Here is a 22,583-nt window from a genome sequence, read left to right as displayed (position 1 = left end):
ATACGTTTTTAAAAAACTGTCTTAAATATTGTAAGTCTTAACTTGGAGAAACATGTAGGAACCCGCTCTCCACATGACCATGATTTGCTTTTTACCTCACAGATACCAACAGATTATGCACTACCACATGCAGAATGAGGTGTATGATAAAGTGGTTGAAGCTTGTAAACATTTTGGTGACCAGGAAGGCTGCCTTTGGGAGCAAGCCTTGGGCTACTTTGCCAGAAAAGAAGAAGACTGCAAGGCCTACATTAGTGAGGTTTTGGATCACATTGACCAAAATAACCTGATGCCTCCTTTGCTTGGTATGTTTTAAAGTGCACTTATAATTTTTTTCCAATTTTAACAAAAATACTGTATTTTCTGGTGTATAAGGCACACCTAAAAGCCTTTATTTTCTTCAAAAGATGACCTTAGGCTTACTAATACGCACGTGTGCCTTATATGTGAAGTAATATTGAGCCACAACAGGTCTCGCAACTACTGTCAGCAGCCACCGAAAACTTGTTTCATTCATTGAAGGTGCGCCTTATGCGCCGGTGTGCCTGATATATGGAAAAAGTTTGAAAATACACTATTCCTTGGGGGTGTGCCTTATACTCTGGTGCACCTTACTCACCGGAAAATACGGTACGTAAATTTTAGCTTGATTGCTGTTTGATTGCAGTAGTGCAGACACTGGCACACAACTCGACAGCAACTCTATCTGTGATCAAAGACTACCTGATCAACAAGTTGCAGAGGGAAAACCATCAGATTGAGGAGGATGAACGTAAAATACGCCAATATCGAGAAGAAACTGCTCATCTACGCTCTGAGATCGAGGAGCTCAAGACAAGGTGGGTTAATAGGAGTTTGTTTCACCATTAGCTTTGTTGAAGAGGTGGTTTTCAAAACAATATTTCCTCTTAAAAATCTATGATACTTTAAACTGAAAAATCTTATTTGTCATTTGTGGTATCTCATTGATGTTATTTGTAAGTCGTTTATGCACTGCGACTAAAAAGCAGCATCACAGCTCGTATTCTGTTTACTCTCTAGTAAGCAGAATTTTTGATTGAGTTGGGTTGAACTCAGCAGATCTTTTGGTATGCTATTGAGGATTGTGATGACCATAATTGGAAATGGCTTCATTTATCAATTTATCATCAGACACCACAATAGACGAGAGGGCAAATCGAGCCAGAGTACAGGAGCGACACCAGTTGGGGAGTAGGAAGATTCATACCACAGAGCCAGACGTGCCTGTTGGTAGTGCGAAAGCTGTCATCATCAAGGCTGGTACAACTTCATGCCAGACCCGAGTTTTATAGTGTTATAGAGCACATATTGTTTTGATAATGTTCATGGGAATTGGAAATATGGGTGGGCCATGATTGGCATGGTGTGGCTTAAAGAAACAAACCTAACAGCAGTAAATATGTTAGTAATGTGCAGTGTAGTTGGCTAACTTCTACCATACATTGATGAAAAGGTTTCTTCAGCCGTCATCTGTACTTCTTTGAAGGTGTCAGACGTTTTACTTCTTATCCAAGAAACTTCGTCAGCAAACTAAATTCTTACTGGTAGTAGACATTGCCGCCTGTGTGATGAAGGTCCTTGATCTGGGCTCTTACTCTCCTGGACAAATGTTCTTCTGTATGAGATAATTAAACAGAATTATGTGAAAGTTCAAAAGATAACATAGTCATATAACATACACATACACATTATAGAGATTATCAATCATTGAGTCTTTTTTATTACAGTAGAGAGTATATGCCATTCCATTTTCAGATTCAGATTTTTGGCAACAATTAATCCGGGCATTCTGAATGGGACTCCGAGAAAGCCTTCCCAGAGTCTTCTCACAGACCCAGTCACGAAAGTAAAGGAAAACAAAATCACCAGAACCCAGATCCACCTTGAGATCATTCTGAAGTGATCACATGGGGAGACAAGCTAGTGTATTATTGTGCCGATCACAAGCCCGGATAAATACAGAGGGTTGTGTCAGGAAGGGTGTCCGACATCAGACACCCACATCATATATATATATAGTAAAGTCTCGTTATATCGATATCGGATATATCGATAGTCCCGGTTATATCGATACTATTTCTATGCACGCACGGAGAAAATTACATGCAAACAGGGTCAGATATATCGATAGTCCCGGTTATATCGATATTTTTTCGGACTCCCTTGAATATCGATATAACGAGACTTTACTGTGTATATATATATATATATATATATATTTTTATATATAATTTTTTTGCCAAAACCAATATGTGAATCAAATTTCTGATCCTCAGGTCGAAGCCTCGGTTATCGAACGATCGCCATCGGCGCTGTTGACTTACAGTGGGCCGGTGGAAATGGTCGAACAAGGAGAGGAGGGAGGTGTGCCTGTAGGAAAAAGGTGAAATGGAACGCCAAGAGTATAGGACTGAGAGTAGGGATTTTGAATGTAGGAACAATTGCAGGAAAAGGTAGAGGTTGACATGATGCAGAGGAGGAAGGTAGACATCCTGTGTGTCCAGGAGACCAGGTGGAAAGGGAGCAGGGCTCGAAGTGGAGGGTCAGAGTTAAAGTTGTTCTATTATGGTGTAGACAGAAAGAGAAATGGGGAAGGAGAATTTGTTAGGAATGTCTTAGAAGTAAAAAGAGTATTAGATAGAATGTTGCGTCTGAAGCTAGAAATTGAAGGTGTGATGTTAAATGTTGTTAGTGGGTATGCCCCACAAGTAGGATGTGAGTTGAAGGAGGAGGAATTTTGGTTGAACACTGAAGTCACACAGAACATCCCGAGAGATGAGAGAGTTGTAATTGGTGGAGACTTAAATTGGCATCTTGGCGCAGGAAACAAAGATGATGAGGACGTGATGGGCAGGTTTGGATTCCAGATGATGAACGCTGAATGACAGATGGTGACTTTGCTAAGAGGATGGAAATGTTGTGAATATTTTCTTTCAGAAGAGACAGGCACATAGGCTGACGAGTAAGAGTCGAGGCAGGAGTACACATGTAGACTACATTGTATATAGACAGTGACACCTGAAGGAAATCAGTGAATGCTAAGTAGTGGTTCGTGAGAGTGTAGCCAGACTGCATAGATTGTTGGTGTGTAGGATGACGCTGGTCGTGCGGAAGATGAAGAAACCAAAGGCACAAAATGATGGAAGTTGAAAAAAGAAGAGCGCTGCATGACTTTTAGGAAGGAACTGAAACAAGCATTGGGTGGGCATGATGTCCTTCCAAATGACTGGCAAACTACAGTGAATGTAATCAGAGAGACAGATCGGAAAGTACTTGATGTTTAACTGGAGGAAAAATCGATACGGAAACCTTGTAGTGGAATTGGGAGGTGCAGGATTGTATACAAAGAAAGACGTTGGCAAAGAAGAAGTGGGACATTGAGAGGACGGAAACGAGAAGACAGGAGTACAGGGCTATGCAGCGCACGGTGAAAGTAAAGGTGGCAAAGGTCAAACAAAAGGCCTACGATGATTTGTATGCGAGGCTGGACAGGAAGGATAGCCTGATCTTTCCATCTTGGCGAGACAGAGTGACAAAGATGGCAAGGACATGCAGCACGTTAGGGTGTTTAAGGATAGAGATGGCAATGTATTAACAGGTGCCAGCAGTGTGATGGCAAGTTGGAAAGAGTACTTTGATAAATAGGATTGGATTGGATTGGATTGGATTTGCCTTTATTAGTCTTGCAGTGGGGAAATTCACATTTCACAGCAGCAAAGTGATAAAAGGAATGAAAGTAGAAAAACAAAATACATGAGCTGCGGGAAAGGCAGCCACTCTTCAAATCAATCAATCAATGAATCAATGAAATAAATAAAATAAGAAAGAAAAAAGAGAAGATGTGGCTGTTGTAGACCAGTATTTAGCAAAGATTAGAAAAGATGAAGTGAGGAGGGCACTGTAGAGGATGATGGGTGGAAAGGCACTCGGGCCTGGTGATTTACCAAATGAAGTTTCTTGAAGAGATGGCAGTGGTGTTTCAGACTGGGTTGTTCACCAAGCTCTTAGATTGTGAGAAGATGCCTTCGGAGTACTGATGCCTATTTTCAAGACAAGGAAGATGTCCAGAGTTGTAGGACCTTCAGAGGAATTAAGTTAATGGGCCATACAATGAAACTATGGGAAAGAGGAGTTGAAGCTACTTTAAGAACAGAAGTGAACAACAGTATTGACTGACTTACGTAGCGTTGTACATCTTACTCCACAAAAAAACCAGCAGGAACTTGCCTACACTGGTGGCGGTCTCCAGCCGGTCTAGCCTGCTTGGACACGCTTATTCGCCTCTTTTCCACACTCAATTGCTGTGGACAGTGGACTCCAAGTACTTAAAATCTTCCACCTTCTTAATCTCTTCTCCTTCAACTCCTTCTTTATCTCCTTCTTTATCTCTTCTCCTTCAACAACTTCACTCTTGTACTTGGGTATGTGGCATCACAGGTGCACACCGCAGCTTTGATGTCTTAGAAGCTCCTTGAAGTCTTTGAAGTGCGCATTTTCCCACGCATGAACATGGCTATAAAAGCAGCCCTCGCAGGACAGAGAAAATCATTCGGACTCAGACTCCAGCCACACACGCAACCTGCACAGCGTCGGACGGAGTTTCACAGCCGACTTGCTCGACTCCACGCCATGATCAAGCTCATGATCAAGCTCTTGTCACTTGCCTGGGAGATTTGACAACTACCAAATTCAAATAAAGAGAAAAAACAAACTCACTATTGGCGAGCCAGCCAGGAGCTGATTTTTTTCTTTTTTTCCTCCTTCGTTCAATCCACTCTCGTAATGGAAAGAGACCAGATTTCCACCGTCTCCCTCAAACCCCCCCCCCCCCCATCATCATGATCTGCTGGAAACTGCCGAAAGAGTTAATCGAATATTCATTTACCCATGGTGCATTGCAGTATTTACATCGAATGACATCGACATAGTTGGTTGCAATATGGAGCGAGAGAACAGGAGTAAAACGCTAAGATACATTAAAAACAAGCAGCAAACAAACATACAGTGAGACCTCGGTTTCCGAACACCTTGCCTGACGAAATATTCGGTTTACGAACATCAAATGAAAATTAAACATTGGAATGCGCACTACTTTTCGCGATACACACCCACCACGGCTGGCGGAGTGATCTTCGGATCTGGTGGAGTGATCTTCGGATCTGGTGGAGTGATCTTCGGATCTTTGGCGGAAGCACACGACCGAACAGCGCTCCAGCCGGCGCACCTTTCCACACCCCCTCTCTCTGAATTCTCACGTTGATCGCCTCCGAGGAGCTTTTTGCAGATAATTTTACTATTATGGGACCGAAAAAAACCCACCACAAACTCGTGTTCAGCCGAAGAAGACACAAAAAAAAGCACAGTCGAGGAGAAGAAGGAGATCATTGAGAAACACGAACGAGGTGTGCGTTTGTGGCGTCACATGTGCACACCACGGCTGTCATGTGAATCTCAGCCTGAGACATCTCTCACGCTGTGTGTCACTTCCCTGAGAGTAACTTTCTATGACCATTCTACAAATAATGAGCCCGGTACCGTCCACCATTGCTACCATCCTACGCCTAAAATAGTGGTCTCAAACTCAATTTACCCGGGTCCACTGGAGCCAGAGTCTGGGTGAGGCTGGGCCACATCAGGATTTCCACAAGAAAAGCACAGATAAAACATTCCAATATTCTCAAAATCTTTCTTTTTAACACACACAAAATGAATTAAGTGAATAAAAAAATGAATTAACCAGTAATAAATAAAGAAAATAATTATAATAATCATAAGGCAGATACAGACTGGAAAAAAACACAGGAAAACTAAATATTTGAATAAGGCTCCATTTGGAACATCTTGGGGCATCTTGCACATCAAAAGAGAATGGGTCCACAAACATTTGAAATGTGGCTTTGTGCGTCTTGAAGTCTGCAAATCTGTGATTAAATTCCCTCTGTAGCTCCAAAATGGCTTCAACATACTTCTCACCACTGAATGGTGTGCCTGCATCCAGGAGTGCCTTGCATCCTGGGAAATGGAAAAGGTTTGTCTGAGAGAGCTGGGCCTTCCATAACACAAGTTTTGCGCAGAATGCTTTCACGTTGTCATAGGCAGCACTGACAAGTTGCCCCTGGCCTTGTAGCTTTTTGTTCAGTACATTAAGCTCATGTGTGATATCAATAAGAAAAGCTAAGTCAATGAGCCATTTTGGATCAAATCATTTTGGATCACTTAGCACAGGAACAACCACCCTGTCTTTCTCCATGATTTTTTTTTATTTCACTGGAGAAGCACTGGACAGCCTGACCGATGTGCCACCCTTCAGAGCCTTTTACCCCACCGTGGTTTGTTCAGCTCCACATACAAGTTTCATTCATATCAATCATGTGGGCCGCACTAACATTAATCTTTCATATCAAGGCGGGCCGCAAATATTCTTTCGGGGACCACATTTGGCCCACAGGCCTCGAGTTTGAGACCACTGCCCTAAAAGCTTTACACAAAGGTGTTATTTAGTCTGTGCTTTCACGTGACTAATGACACCGAAATTGTCACGTGCGAGTTGACAGCTGGGACGGGGTCGCCGCTCGCGACCTCCGCCAGCTGAAGAAGAGACTTCAATTTCATTTCATTTCAACGTGTCGCTGTCACCTCACCAGTGACATGATTACGACGCCTCGCGCCTTCTGTGTCTTGTGCTGGCAAGTCCAAGAGTTTGCTTTGCCCGAGGTGATTGTTAGCTGCGATCGCGTAAGTTTGTTGCTTTCCGGTTTCCGATCGCGAGTGTGCCATTTTATTTTGCCTAGCTTTAGAGGCTGGACGGATCGCCCCGCCCGCCTTCTTTTGTCGCGTTTTATTCCGCGTCCGTGGAATCAGTGGACTTGCGCCTTTTGTTGTAATAAAATGCCAGCACCTACGGGACTCGAAGTGGATGCAGATGACATCGAGGAGCTTGTTGCTAACCATAATGAGGTCCTCAACACAGAGAATTTGATTTGCCTTTAAGAGGACAAGCAGAAGCAGGCGATTCAGGAGTTGATGTGCAGGCTTTTATTGAGCATTTCCATCCAGAAAAGGCTATGAGAACCATCAACATGATGAATGATAATGTGATGCCTCAGTTTCGTAAGATCTTACAAGTCAGAAAGCAACAAGTGTCAATTAAGAGCCATCAACGACCATCAAAAATGTAAATAAAGTGACTTTATTATACAGTGCAGTGTATTTCTTTCATTACAATACAATAGCACATTTATTATACATAGAATAAGGTATGTTGTGTGTAGTTTTAAGGCTTATTTAGTTGAAAATTATATTTTATGGAGACCTCCGAACGGATTATTCTCATTTTAATGGTTTCCTATGGGAAATTTCTTTTGGGGGGATACACACTTTTCGCCTTACACACTGTCTGGGAACCAATTAAGTTCGTAAGCCAAGGTCTCACTGTATTTTCATTTTTTTAGAAACAACGGAGGGTAGTGACAATTCGTTTCAGCAAACTATTGTTAATTATTTAAAAATAGTGGATAATGGGAATTATTTCAGAGCTGTTGCAGCACATTGGAAATCTTCACAGCAATACATTTGTTTAAGTAGACACTGAAATATTGTGCTAAGTCTGCTTTCTGTCTTTTCTGTAATACCGTAGAATATCAGAATAGGACGAGATTGATTGTGTAGTAACAAAAGAAAATAGAAAAAGTTTGCCTATTTTATGTATGAATAAGTTATTTGACTTGAATTTAATTTTATGTATTCAAACATTTATTTTAGCCAACTAATGGTTTTTATTATTATTTGCAATTTAGAAATATGCTCCAATGAATGCATTTTGGTTTATTTCAATCAGTTTTGTATACTTCGGCAATCTAATTGAATCGGGCCCATTAACTTTAGAATTTTGCCCCCTTTTCAGACACAAGGGGATCAACTGGACCCCTTTTTAAATTTCCCAGATGCATCCTAGCATCCATCTTGCTGTGACCAGCCTTCATTCCTCTCCTTTCCAGGGCAAACCTCGACCTCTAGTGTCTTGCCGTCTCACTTCCACAGCGTTTCACAGACAAATGTGAAATGGTTGGGATGAGACATCTGAGACATGGTTCTCAGTCAGAAAAAGTCGGAGTGTTTGGGGAAGAGATCTTCGGTCAAGTGGAGGTGTTTAAGTATCTGGGAGTCTCGTTCACGAATGAGGCTTGGAAGGAGCGAGAGATCGACAAATTGCTGGTCGATCTACGTCCCAACACTCATCTATGGTCACGAGCTCTGGGTCTTGTCTGAAAAAACGAGATCCTGGTAACAAATGGCCAAAAGCTTGGTTATCCGGGAGGGGCTAGGAGTCGAGGCTCTTCACCACATAGAGAGGAGCCAGTCGTGGTGCCTCTGCCATCTGATTAGGATGCCTTCCTTGTGAGATGTTCCAGGCATGCCTCACTGGCAGCAGACCGCGTGTATGACCCAGGACAGGCTGGAGAGACTATGTCACCCAGCTGGCCTGGGAACGCTTTGGGATCTGCCAGGAAGAGCTGGAAGAAGTGGATGGATGGAATGATTTGGGTGGATGGATGGAGGAAAACAATATTGTAAAAAACAATGGGTTGGATACATATACCTTTACATTTTAGTTATGAAGTGCAAGTGTGTTTGACATGCCCAGTATGTCACACCACGTAATTATGTCTCCTGTGCATGAAAAGAAACCTAACACTAACTCAAAATCAATGTATTCCCACAGTGCAAAAATATTCCAGAAGACCAAGTGTAACATGTGCGACAGTCCCCTGGAGTTGCCATCCGTTCATTTCCTGTGCAGCCACTCCTTTCACCAACACTGCTTTGAAAGTTATGCTGACAATGAGGCTGAGTGCCCAACCTGTGGACCAGAAAACCGCAAAGTCATGGACATGCTACGTGCCCAGGACCAGAAGCGTGACCTACATGACCACTTCAATAGACAGGTACAAACACTACTTTTGCCACATTTTAGGCATCAAACATAATGACATTAAATTCTTTTTTGTCAAGAATCAACAACAAGTGGGACACAATCGTGAAGTGAAACTAAATTTATTGGATAATTTAAACTTTCATAACTAATAAAAAACTAAAAAGTGGGGTCTGTGTAAGCTCTCAGTCGTACAGGAGTGGTCCATCGATGAGAAGGTTTCTTCAGCCGTCATCTGTACAAATTTGAAGGTTTCGGACGTTTCGAAAATTGTAAAGAGCAGTACATTGGGGAGACTCAACAAATTCTCAAAAAAAGACTTTATCAACATCGCAGGGATAATACTAGTGGGCCTCAATCGGCAGTACATTTGCACCTAAAAGCTAGCAACCACTCATTTGACGACAATGAGGTTAAAATCTTAGCGAAAGAACGTAGATGGTTTGAAAGTGGGGTAAAAGAAGCGATTCTTATAAAACAACAAAATCCTTCATTAAACCGGTCTGGTGGGGTGAGGTTCAATTTGGATCGTTCATACAATAGCCTGCTTAGGCAAAACAGGTTAGGCAACTTTCGTAATGCTGATGAGGTGATACCGGTGGGAGTGGGGCAAATAGGCCAGTCGTTAGTCAGGAATGTAGGAACAATCAGTGGGGGTCCTCTGCCCCCCTCAACCTGAGAGTAGGGACCTATCATAGCTGTGTCCGGCGCCACCATGTCTGGACATTAGGGATATATAAATAGGGCCGACACGACCAGTCAGACTTTAGTTCGCTGACGAAGCCTCTTGGATAGGAGGCGAAACGTCCGAAACCTTCAAATTTGTACAGATGACGGCTGAAGAAACCTTCTCATCGATAAAAAGTGGGGTGTGCGTACTTATTGGGCCCCCTTGCGTTAATACTTTGTATCGCCACCTTTTGCTGCAATTATAGCTGCAAGTCGCTTGGGGTATGTTTCTATCAGTTTTGCACATCGAGAGACTGACATTCTTGCCCATTCTTCTTTGCAAAACAGCTCAAGCTCAGTGAGGTTGAATCAGAATCAGAATACCTTTATTCGTCCCGCAATGGGGAAATTTGCAGTCCACAGCAGCAATTGAAGAGGGATGGGGTTGGGGTGGGAGTGAAAGGATAGAAAACAAGATATTCTAAGCATAACAAAATAAAAATGTCAACTGTATACTGTGCAAATGTAGATGTGCAAAAACCGTTCTATAAACAAGACTGTACATAGTGCAGAATCAAGAAATGCATTTAGATATATTGCAACAACCCATATTTACAAGTGTCCAGTTTTTTTTTGTTTTTTTTTTTTTCACATGTGATCATTGGGAATTGTGAAGCCTGACAGCAGTCGGTAGGAACGAGCGGCGGTACCTCTCCTTCTTGCAGCGCGGGTGTAATAGTCTCTGGCTAAAGGACCTACCCAGAGCTGTCAGGATGGGCAGGAGGGGGTGGGAGGGGCTGTCCGTCATAGCTTTTAGTTTAGCTAGCGTCCGTCTGTTGCCCACCTCCTCTAGAGAGTCCAGCGGAACTGGCCCGCTTGACAAAGCGCTCCAGTCTTTTTCTGTCCCGGGTGGTGATGCTGCCTGACCAGCAGACAATGCCATAGTGGATGGCTGATGCCACCACAGAGTCATAGAAAGTCTTTAGGAGTGACCCCTGAACTCCAAAAGACCTCAGTTTCCTGAGGAGGAAGAGGCGACTCTGTCCCTTTTTGATTAGGGCATCCGTGTTTGTTGTCCAGTCCAGTTTATTGTTGAGAGTAACACCCAGGTACTTGTAGGAGGTCACCCTCTCAATGTCCGAACCCTGGATGTTCAATGGTGCAGGTGAGGATTGTTTCCTGCAGAAGTCCACCACCAGCTCCTTGGTTTTCCCGGTGTTGATCTGGAGGTGATTCTGCTGGCACCAGTCCACAAAGTCCTTTGTCAGGCCCCTGTACTCCCTATTGTCTCCCTCTGTAATGAGGCCAACAATAGCTGAGTCGGATGGAGAGTGTTTGTGAACAGCAGTCTTCAGCTTTTTCCACAGATTCTTAATTGGAGTCAGGTCTGGACTTTGACTAGGCCATTATAACACCTGGGTATGTTTATTTTTGAACCATTCCATTGTAGATTTGGCTTTATGTTTTGGATCATTGTCCTGTTGGAAGATAAAGACGGAGCCCAGTCTCAGGTCTTGTGCAGATACCAACAGGTTTTCTTCCAGAATGTTCCTGTATTTGGCTCCATCCATCTTTCCGTCAATTTTAACCATCTTCCCTGTCCCTGCTGAAGAAAAGCAGGCACAAACCATGATGCTGCCACCACCATGTTTGACAGTGAAGATGGTGTGTTCAGGGTGATGAGCTGTGTTGATTTTTCGCCAAATATATGGTTTTGCATTGTGGCCAAAAAGTTCCATTTTGGTTTCATCTGACCAGAGCACCTTCTTCAACATGGTTGGTGTGTCTCCCAGGTAGCTTGTGGCAAATTTTAAACGAGACTATTTATGGATATCTTTGAGAAATGGCTTTCTTCTTTTCACTCCACCATAAAGGCCAGGTTTGTGCAGTGTACAATCGATTGTTGTCCTATGGACAGACTCTCCCACCTCAGCTGTAGATCTCTGCAGTTCATCCAGAGTGATCAAGGGCCTCTTGGCTGCATCTCTGATCAGTTTTTTTCCTTGTTTGAGAAGAAAGTTTGGAGGAACGGAAAGGGGATGGGGTGAAAGGATAGAAAACAAGATACTATATACTGTGCAAATGTAAATGTGCAAATCCGTTTCATAAAAAAACTGTACATAGTTCAAGTATCAAGAAAGGCATATTGATATATGTAGCTGTATTGCATCAACCCATATCTACAAGTGTCCAGTTTTTTTTCCACATGTGATCATTGAGAATTGCGAAGCCTGACAGCAGTTGATAGGAACGAACGGTGGTACCTCTCCTTCTTGTAGCACGGGTGTAATAGTCTCTGGCTGAAGGAGCTACCCAGTGCTATCAGGGTGGGCAGGAGGGAGTGGGAGGGGCTGTCCATCATAGCTTTTAGTTTACCTAGCGTCTGTCTGTTGCCCACCTCCTCCAGAGAATCCAGCGAGCAGCCAGGACAGAACTGGCCCTCCTGACGAGGCGCTCCAGTCTTTTCTTGTCCCGGGTTGTGATGCTGCCTGACCAGCAGACAATTCCATAGTGGATGGCTGAAGCCACCACAGAGTCATAGAAAGTCTTTAAGAGGGACCCCTGAACCCCAAAAGACCTCAGTTTCCTGAGTACGAAGTGGCGACTTGTCCCTTTTTGATTAGGGCATCCATGTTTGTAGTCCAGTCCAGTTTATTATTGTTGAGAGTAACACCCAGGTACTTGTAGGAGGTCACCCTCTCAATGTCTGAACCCTGGATGTTCAACGGTGCAGGTGAGGATTGTTTCCTGCAGAAATCCACTTCCAGATCCTTGGTTTTCCCGGTGTTGATCTGGAGGTGATTCTGCTGGCAGCAGTCCACAAAGTCGTTTGTCAGTCCCCTGTACTCCCGATCGTTTCCCTCTGTAATGAGGTCGACAATATCTGAGTCGTCAGAGAACTTCTGAAGGTGGCAGGTTGGGGTGTTGTAGTTGAAGTCCGAGGTATAGAGGGTGAACAGGAATGGAGCCAGGACTGTCCCCTGCGACGCTCCGGTGCTGCAGAGAAGCCTGTCCGACTCACAGTTCTTGACCCTCACGTACTGTGGCCTGTTTGTGAGGTAATCTGTAATCCAGAATGTGAGGTGGTGGTCGACTCCGGCATGCCGCAGCTTGTCCCCCAGGAGATTTGGCTGGATGGTGTTGAAGGCACTGGAGAAATCAAAGAACGTAATCCTCACCGTGCTCCCAGCATTCTCCAGGTGCAGCAACGCCGAGTGGAGGAGGTAGATGATGGCGTGGTCCAAACCGATGCTGGGCTGGTAGGCAAACTGTAGCGGGTCTTGCGATGAGCTTGCCAGCGGTCGCAGGTGGGCGAAGACGAGTCTCTACAGCGTCTTTCTTCATCAGGTGAGACGTCAGCGCCACCGGTCTGTAGCTGTTGCCTGAAAACAGCTACTAGCTTCCAGACACCAGCGACATTGCTGTCTTGCAGCTGCACCTCCATTTTCATCCTGTAGGCCTTCTTCCCCTCTCTGATCTTCCTCCTCAGGTGGATCTGCACAGCCTTCAATTCCTCTTTGTTGCCCGACACAAAAGCCCTTTTCTTTTCCTTCAGGAGGGCTTTTATGTCGGGATTAATCCATGGTTTGTTGTTGGAAAAACACCTCACAGTCCGGGTGGGTACGATGTTTTGTTCACAAAAGTTTATGTAGTCTGTGATGGTGTCGGTGAGTGAGTCAATATCCTCCACATGAATCTCAGTGAAGAGCTCCCCCCTGCTTTGAGTCAAAACAGTCCCGCAGAGGTTCTTCAGCTTCTGTGGACCATCTTATGACCGTGAGGGTCACAGCTGGTTGCCTCTGGACAAGGGGTTTGTACACAGGCTGGAGATATACCATATTGTGGTCTGCTCTTCCGAGAGGGGGCAGGGGTAAGTCATTTGAGTCGAGTAAGTCCAATATGTTAATGTCTCTGGTGGCACAAGTTACATATTGTGTGAATGTTGGGATTGCGGATTTCAGGGAAATGTGATTGAAGTCCCCTGAGATGATGAACAATGCGTTGGGGAACTGGGTTTGCAGCTTGTTTACAACAGTCATGAGGGCATGATGCTCTCTGCACTTCAAACAGAACCCTGAGACTATCACAGAGCAGGTGCATTTATACGGAGACTTGGTTACATATTGGTGGATTCTATTTATCATCATCAGTCAGTTAGGACAACATTGGATTCGGAGATCCTCACTGAACTTCTGAAGTGAGTTTGCTGCACTGAAAGTAAAGGGGCCGAATAATATTGCACGCCCCACTTTTCAGTTTTTTATTTGTTAAAAAAGTTGAAATTACAGTAAAGTCTCGTTATATCGATATTCTCTGGAGTCGAAAAAAATATCGATATAACCGGACTATCGATATATCCGAACCTGCGGCATGTAAATTTTCTCCTTGCGTTCATAGAAATAGTATCGTAATAAGCAGTACTATCGATATCACCGATATTGATAAAACGAGACTTTACTATATATATATATATATATATAAAACAGGAAGCTTGAGGGTTCTGCGCAGTATCCGTGCTGTTCCCAGCACTCCGCTTTTCTGGACCGAGATATCCGATGTTGTTCTCGGGATCTGTTGCAACCACGCGTCGTGTTTGGGGGTCACTGCCTCGAGTGCTCCGACCACCACAGGCACGACTGTCACCTTTACCTTCCAGGCTCTCTCCAGCTCCTTTCTGAGCCCTAGGTATTTCTCGGTTTTCTCATGTTCCTTCTTTCTGATGTTTCCATCACTCTGGACCGCTACATCCACGACAACGGCTCTCCTTTGCCCTTTATCTATGACCATGATATCTGGTTAGTTGGCCATTAGCATCTGTCAGTCTGTTTCTCAAAGTCAAAGCTAAAGCCAGCCACCTGGTTATGGCGCTCCATGTAGGCTTTCCCTGCCAGCATCTTACACGCTGCAATTATGTGTGGATTGTCTCAGGTGCCTCTTTGCACAATCTACACCTTGGGTCTTGCCTGGTGTGGTATATCTGTGCCTCTATGGCTCTGGTGTTCAGGGCCTGCTCTTGAGCAGCCAGGATGAGTGCCTCTGTGCTGTCCTTTATGTCAGCCCTCTCTAGCCACTGATAGGACTTCTTGAGATCAGCCACTTCTGCTATGGTTCGGTGGTACATCCCGTGTAGGGGCTTTTCCTGCCATGATTGCTCCTCTTCCAGCACCTCATCCTCTGTTCCCCAATGTCTGAGACATTCTCTGAGTACATCATCCCTCGGAGCCTTCTCTTTGATGTATTCATTGAGCTTGGATGTTTCATCCTGGACAGTGGCTTTCACACTCACTAGTCCCCGGCCTCCTTCCTTACGGCGTGTGTACAGTCTCATGGTGCTGGACTTGGGATGGAACCCTCCATGCATGGTGAGGTGTTTTTGGGTCTTAACATCCGTGGTCTGAATCTCTTCCTTTGGCCACCTTATTATTCCTGCAGGGGATAATAAGGTGGCCAAAGGAAGAGATTCAAGCCGTAAGGAAGGAGGCCGTCAATTGACGGAGACCAAGAGAGGTGTGAATAAAAGGCCAATCCCCAAGAGGTAAATGCAGATCACCATACCTGAAGCACTCGAAACTGCCAAACAAAGGCTCCAGCCCTTGTCCAGTCGCCTAAAGAGGTACACGAAAGAGAATGAGGCCAGAAGAATAAACCGGCTGTTCGCAACACAACCGGCCAAAGTGTACGCTCAGTGGCAGGGTTTTAACAGCAGAGCAGACCCTCCAAGGCTAGAAACTGAAAGATACTGGAAAGGCATATGGGAGAAGGAGGTCGCACATAACAGCAGTGCACAATGGCTGGTGACTCTGAAAGAGGAGCACAGCAACCTCCCTGAACAGAACCCAGTTACCAACACAGCGGCAGATATACAAGGAAGAGTCTCAGGTATGAAAAACCTGACGGCACCAGGCCAGGATATGGTCCACACCTACTGGCTAAAGAAACTCATAGCACTCCACGAGCGCCTAGCAGCACAAATGAACCAGTTGCTGATGGATGGGACTCACCCAGGATGGCTAACCAAAGGGCGAACAATCCTCATCATGAAGGATTCCTCAAAGGGTGCAGTTCCTTCCAACTATTGGTCAATAACCTGTCTCTCCACAACATGGAAGCTCATGTCAGGCATCATTGCGGCTAAGATAAGTGGACACATGGATCAATACATGAGCAAAGCATAGAAAGGCATTGTTAGAATTACTAGAGGTGCCAAACATCAGCTGCTGGTTGACAGAACAGTCGCACAAGGCTGCAGGTCCCGACATACCAACCTGTACACAGCCTGGATTGATTACAAGAAAGCATATGACTCGATGCCACACACATGGATTACTGAATGCTTGCAGTTGTATAAGGTCAACAAATATAGTTGTATAAGGTATATGCAACAAATGTGGCATATACCAAGGTGCATTCTCCCCACTGCTGTTCTGCACAGGACTGAACCCCCTCAGCCAAATAATCGCCAGGACAGGCTATGGATACCGCCTCAGAAATGGAGCTACAATTATTCACCTCGTCTACATGGATGACATAAAGCTGTATGCTAAGAGCGAAAGGGACATAGACTCCCCTGATCCACACAACCAGGATCTAGAGCAATGACATCGGGATGTCATTCGGGCTGGAGAAATTTATGGTTCTAAGTGATGGTGACTAAGAGGGGCAAGGTAGTCCACGCTGAAGCGGTCTCACTCCCTGAAGGAACAATAGCAGAAATTGAAAACAGCTACAAGTACCTCGGTATACCACAGGCATATGGCATCCTCGAACTCCCAACAAGGAAAGCGGCTACGACCAAATACCTCCAGCGGGTGAGGCAAGTCCTGAGAAGCCAGCTCAATGGCAAGAACAAGACCCGGGCAATAAACAGCTATGCCCTGCCAGTGATCAGATACCCTGCAGGAATAATAAAGTGGCCAAAGGAAGAGATTCAGACCACGGATGTTAAGACCCGAAAACTCCTCACCATGCTTGGAGGGTTCCATCCCAAGTCCAGCACCCTGCGATTGTACACAAGCCGTAAGGAAGGAGGCCGGGGACTAGTGAGTGTGAGAGCAACTGTCCAGGATGAAACATCCAAGCTCAATGAATACATCAAAGAAAAGGCTCCAACGGATAATGTACTCAGAGAATGTCTCAGACAACGGGGAACAGAGGATGAGGTGCTGGAAGAAGTACAATCATGGGAGGAAAAGCCCCTACACGCGATGTACCACCGAACCATAACTGAAGTGGCTGATCTCAAGAAGTCCTATCAGTGGCTAGAGAGGGCTGGCCTAAAGGACAGCACAGAGGCACTCATCCTGGCTGCTCAAGAGCAGGCCCCGAACACCAGAGCCATAGAGGTACGGATATACCACACCAGATAAGATCCAAGGTGTAGGTTGTGCAAAGAGGCACCTGAGACAATCCAACACATAACTGCAGGGTGTAAGATGCTGGCAGGGAAAGCCTACACGGAGCGCCATAACCAGGTTGCTGGCATAGTCTACCGAAACATCTGTGCGGAGTATGGACTGGAATGTCAAAATGGGAAACACCTCTCATGGTAGTAGAGAATGACAGAGGAAATATCCTGTGGGACTTCCTGATACAGACTGACAAGATGGTGATGGCCAACCAACCAGATATCATGGTCATAGATAAAGGGTAAATGAAAACCGTTGTCGTGGATGTAGCTGTCCCGAGTGATGGAAACATCAGAAAGAAGGAACATGAGAAAATCGAGAAATACCAAGGGCTCAGAGAGGAGCTGGAGAGAGCCTGGAAGGTAATGGTGACAGTCGTGCCTGTGTTGGTCGGAGCCCCACAAACCAGACGAGTGGTTGCAACAGGCGTCGGTTGGTGTCGGCGCTCGGGCGTGTGGGATTGCCGCGACACCAACGCCGCGTCGGGCTCACGGTCGCCGCCGCTGCCTCCATGAGACATTTCGTTCTGTTGCTTACAAATAACAGATTGACATTGTCGTATAAACCTCGCGTCAGCCATTTTGAATGCTTTTCGATTTACGACCGTTTGACTTACGACTGTTTTGTCGGAACGGAACCAGGTCGTAACTCGGATGTTACGTGTGTGTGTATGTATGTATGTATGTATGGATGTATGTATGTATGTATGTATGTATGTATGTATGTACGTACGTATGTATGTACGTATGTATGTATGTCAGTCAATTAGTGTCAGGCAAAACCCTTTTAGGTTTAAATTGTTTCTTGATAATAATCACAGCTAGAAGGTATAGGAACAGACTAACGGGAAAAAATCTCAATGGCGAATATAGACACCTTGTATAAGGCGCATCAGATTATAAGGAAATTTTCAGAGAATCTAACACTTTTATGTGCTGCTTATTGTTCGGAAAATACGGTACAATCCAGTTTGTCACTTTACAGTACACAGAACTCTCATCCAATGTGTTGAAGTTCTTACAAATCAACCCGCATATTTTTTTTTATAAATCATAACCATAATATCTAATCCTTCTGATATTCAACCAGTATAGAACAATGCACACACTGCATGAACTTTTAGTTAAGTCAGTGTTTAACATTTATACAGACAGTATTGTATTTTCAAATGTAAGCTAAATTGTAGGTGGCAGGGCTCAGTGGTAGAGTGATCGTTTCCAAACCTTTACATTTGCGACTATATCGAAGTGTCCTTGAGCAATATACAGAACCCCCTGTTACTCCTGATGTGTCATCAGTCGGTAAATGAGAGAATAATCTTTGGCACTTTACATACCAAAGGCAGAAAAGTACTTTGCAAGCGAAAGCACATTTACCCATTGTTTAAGATGTCTACTTTATGTCAGTATGTGGATGTTATTGGAGGAAAATATAAGCTGTTTTGGTCTTTTGGTTTTTAGTTACAGAGCTCTCACGATGGATTCTCTGTGGTGGCTGACTACTTTGGCCGAGGAGTTTTTAACAAACTCACTCTTCTTACGGACCCACCTGGCAGCAAACCTGTTGGGAATCTTGAACTGAATTTGCAGAGAGATCTTCTCATTCGGACCAAGAGGAACTGCTAAGATGGTCATACTCATTGTCACCAAAAAGTGCTGCTCAAAAAAGAAAATAATAGTCTTCGTGATTTGTATCTGTCGTTATTAATCTGTGGTTTAACTGTATCTACGTCCAGGTTTCCTCTGCAGTGTTTCTCAATCATGTCTTGCTCTTTAGAACACCATTTTACATCGATCCCTTCTACTTCTTTCAGTACTTGTAGAGAACTTACTCTCGTTCCGTATCTGGTTTGTGTTTCAATAAATACATGATATGACAGATTAAAAAAAAAACTGTGTTGTAAATACAGTATATGGAAAACTGGTGTCTGTTAAAGGCAAATTTGTGGGCCAACTGTTGAATCAGAATCTTTTTCTGATTTTAATGGGGAAATTTGCAAAAGATGCTAATGTTGGCAATATTAGTAATATATATTTACTTGGAAAAAAATGTCGTGGTCACAGAAATAATGTAAATCTAGCAAAAAATATATACATTCCAGATGTAATAAAACCAACTACTGAATATCATACATGGCTTTTCACTTATGGTTCAATACTATTAGTTTAAAAAATGAAACCGGTCAAGATGAGAATGATGGTATATTTAAAAGTTTTAAAATATTGTCTGTCAGGACACGTTTTTCCATGGTGTGTCCTCGGACAAAGATCTATCCTCAATTTCTTTTTTGGCCTTCTTGAGCCTGTTGGCCTCGTTTCTGCTCATTACCTTTCCTGAATTCCTTTGCTTGGTGGTTTTTAAAAGTTCCTTATTTAGTGGTTCATCAGTAATTACCACATCTCACTTTTTATTTTTTATTTGACGGATGAATTTAGTCCTCCACTGAAAAAAAATCCTCATGCAAAACTTTAGTAAAATACAGTGATACCTCGGCTTGCGAACGCCTTGGCTCACGAACTTTTCGGTTTACGAACGTTAAATTCACGAGAATTTAATCTTGGCATATGAACTATTTTTCGGGATAGACACGGAGCACAATGAGTGTCGTCCGTGAACAAGCCCGTTCTCCAAACAAGGAAATGGCAGCTGACTTTTTTGTCCTCTATTCCCCGCCCCCAGTCTTCGGTTAAACCCGCACATGACTGGTCAAGAACGCAGAAGTGAGGGGCGGGGGGAGGGGGTTACAGAAACACAGAGCTGCAAATTAAAATAGGCCGACGACAGAGAGTGAAAAAAATGGATAGAAAACTGACATTTGGACTCGTTTCAACTTTAGTGATAGTTCAAAGGCAGAGTATAGACTGCATGGTTAAAATATCCCATCAATCAGGCTCCACAAATAACCCGCACAAGCCATCTGTACACATGATGCAAAAAGCTATCAACGCAGCTAAACAGAACACAATTGATGAGGAACTAGGTAAAATAATCGCAGAGAAAGCACGGCAAATTCACTCGGATATCGTCAAGAGGCAACCTGGATGTTCGTCATCCATTGATGGTTTCAAGGATAGCCACGGATGGTTCGAGAACTTTAAGCGTCGTACAGGGATTCAGAGTGTCATTCGTCATGGTGAGGCAGCCAGTTCTGACGATAAAGCACAAGGAATCATTCCTCAAGATGGTGGAAGAAGGCGACTACGTTCCTCATCAAGTGTTTAATTCTGATGAAACCACGCCATTGCATCAAGCCATCAACGACCATCACAAAGGTATATAAAACGACTTTATTATACTGTACAGTTTATTTCTTTAATTACAATACAACAGCACATTTATTATACATAAGATAAGGTATATTTTGTGTAGTTTGTGGAAAATTATGTTTTATGGGGACCTGGTAACGGATTATTCTCGTTGAAATGGTTTCCTATAGGAAATTAATGTTTGGGATACACACTTTTCTTACACACTCCGTCTGGGAACCAATTAAATTCGTAAGCCAAGGTATCACTGTATATTTTCTCAATCTGATTGCTGTAGTAAATGACAGATGGGAGGTCTCTAACACGACACCTCTAACTCTAATCACACGTGAATTTGAAGGAGTAATTTTAAAGATGAACGTTTACATGGGACATGAGATGTGCGACAATCTCTTTTCCTCAATGCTACAGCTTTTTATTTGCTTTCAACATTTAGCTTGCAGTAGACATGCACATTCCACGATGATGTCCCTGATCCACTGATGAAAAGGACACTTTGATCTTCTCCTTTTTCGTCTAGGACTGCCTCATGTAACAAAGAGGGTACAGAAAGTGCTTAAGAATGAATGACTCTCTGTGCTTTGTGTTGTCATATTATTTTTTTTTGTTCTTTTGACTTCAAGATGGCGGCGCGAGAGTGGCTGCGTCTCCATCAGCTCCTTTATTTTCTTTTCTACTTTCTTTTCTTTCTTCTTCCTTTCACAACTTTGCGGCTAAAATGTAAATTTCCCCACTGCGAGATGAATAAAGGTTAATCCAATCAATCTTAAAGAGCCAAAAATTACAACTGGTTCACGAAGCAAAAGTACAGCTTCATTTTCTCATCATTCCTTTCCACCACCACTCTGTGTTCCCAAGTTGCATGGTTCTTTATGGACTAAATGTAAACTGCTGTTGAGTGGCATTCAGTTTTGTGATCGGTGTCAAAAACATTTGGAGATTATTCAAAGCTCTATTAGGTAAAAACATAAACTCTGACAAGTTAATCCATCCATTCATCTCACAGTTGTGGCACATGAATCTACTGATATGACAGCAGGATTATTGCACCAATGTTCCTTAGACTTGCCACAATAAAGGGCCATTGTGAAATGTGCAGCTTCATCATGCAACGCAGATGTTGCAAGTTTTGAGGGAGGATGAGGGCCTTTTTTTCTTATTTTAAAGAATACATTCTGACATTTTCTTGAAATCATACACTCGCGGTTCACTTATCGCGGTTTCAGTGCATCACTGATTTTTTTTTTTTGAGGGGAAAAAAAGTTCAGAAAAAAAAGCCAAATGATTCAGAGGTTTTTTTACATGGCTGTAGCTTGACTGGTTCCCAGCAATGATGTCACCCAAGCCCCGCCCCCCTATCACATGGGTTATTATTACAGTGATCTATATCATGCTTCACCTACCGCGGCTTCGCTGTTTCGCAGACTATTTTTATAGTGCTTTTTTTAACAGTGAATCCTGATTGGCTCAGGGGCGTTACTGTTTTCTTGACGTGAAAAAAAAGTTGATACTGGTTTTTCATTAGACCCATGCCAACAGTTTTCGTAGGTACGCTACATTCCACCGCGATTGTTTCTGTCCAGTGAACCGGCGCACTCTGTGCCGGTTCACTGTCGTATATCATTGCATATTTGTGAAGTACGTAATCGTTTTTCGAGGGACTTTCCAAGCTATGCAGCTTATGATGACGCATTACACGTTTCCCGCCATGCTGGTTCTTGAAATTTCTGAATACAACGAAAAACGAGGAAAAAAATGATTGAAGTTTACGCTCTTTTTGCTAACACTACAGTTTGTAGGGGTGAGTAAGTTGTATTTTTATAACTCATAGAAGTGGTAGAATATATATTTTTCTCCATAACTTCCAAGTTTCAAGCAGACAGACGCATGAGCATATATATTTCTAGAGCTCACGAGCTTCTTTCCTAGTATTCAGTGACAGCCATTTTTTATTTCTGACGAAAATCTGCCTGCATTCGATCATTGATATTTGCTAATTTATATTTTGAATCTTTTCTTGTGTTTCTGTTACTCGTTAAGATCTGCGAAAAAATTAAGAAAGTTATGATAGTTTAAACTGTTGGGGTAATTCGCTATACAAACATCTCTAAACATCGTTTTCTGATCTTTGTTTACATTTTGGACTTCCTGATACGTCATATCCTGCCTTCCCTTACATGATGTCGCATCTACATTACCTCACATCCTATCGCGTCACACCCTGTGCGCCATATAAATGCTCTCCCATTCCATCTATCGCTCTCTCTCCATGCTTCCTCCTTAGCCGAC

The 22,583-nt window shown here is 43.6% G+C and overlaps 1 protein-coding gene across 1 annotated transcript in view; it reads left to right on the top strand.

Annotated features, from left to right (window-relative positions):
• vps11 (VPS11 core subunit of CORVET and HOPS complexes) overlaps positions 1 to 19,157 on the top strand; it is a 62,667-nt gene extending 43,510 nt beyond the window's left edge. Inside the window, exons 13-16 of the mRNA XM_089016986.1 lie at positions 103 to 305; positions 668 to 839; positions 8,744 to 8,966; positions 18,489 to 19,157. Of these exons, the coding sequence (XP_088873112.1) occupies positions 103 to 305; positions 668 to 839; positions 8,744 to 8,966; positions 18,489 to 18,653 (763 nt within the window). The 3' untranslated portion in view covers positions 18,654 to 19,157. The remainder of the gene's footprint in view (positions 1 to 102; positions 306 to 667; positions 840 to 8,743; positions 8,967 to 18,488) is intronic.
• The last annotated feature ends 3,426 nt before the right edge of the window (positions 19,158 to 22,583 follow it).

Source organism: Hippocampus bargibanti, linkage group LG16, assembly GCF_051943395.1.
Source record: "Hippocampus bargibanti isolate YZ-2025 linkage group LG16, ASM5194339v1, whole genome shotgun sequence".
NCBI classification, from domain to species: Eukaryota; Metazoa; Chordata; class Actinopteri; order Syngnathiformes; family Syngnathidae; genus Hippocampus; species Hippocampus bargibanti.
This window is presented reverse-complemented; position numbering and strand designations above follow the sequence as displayed.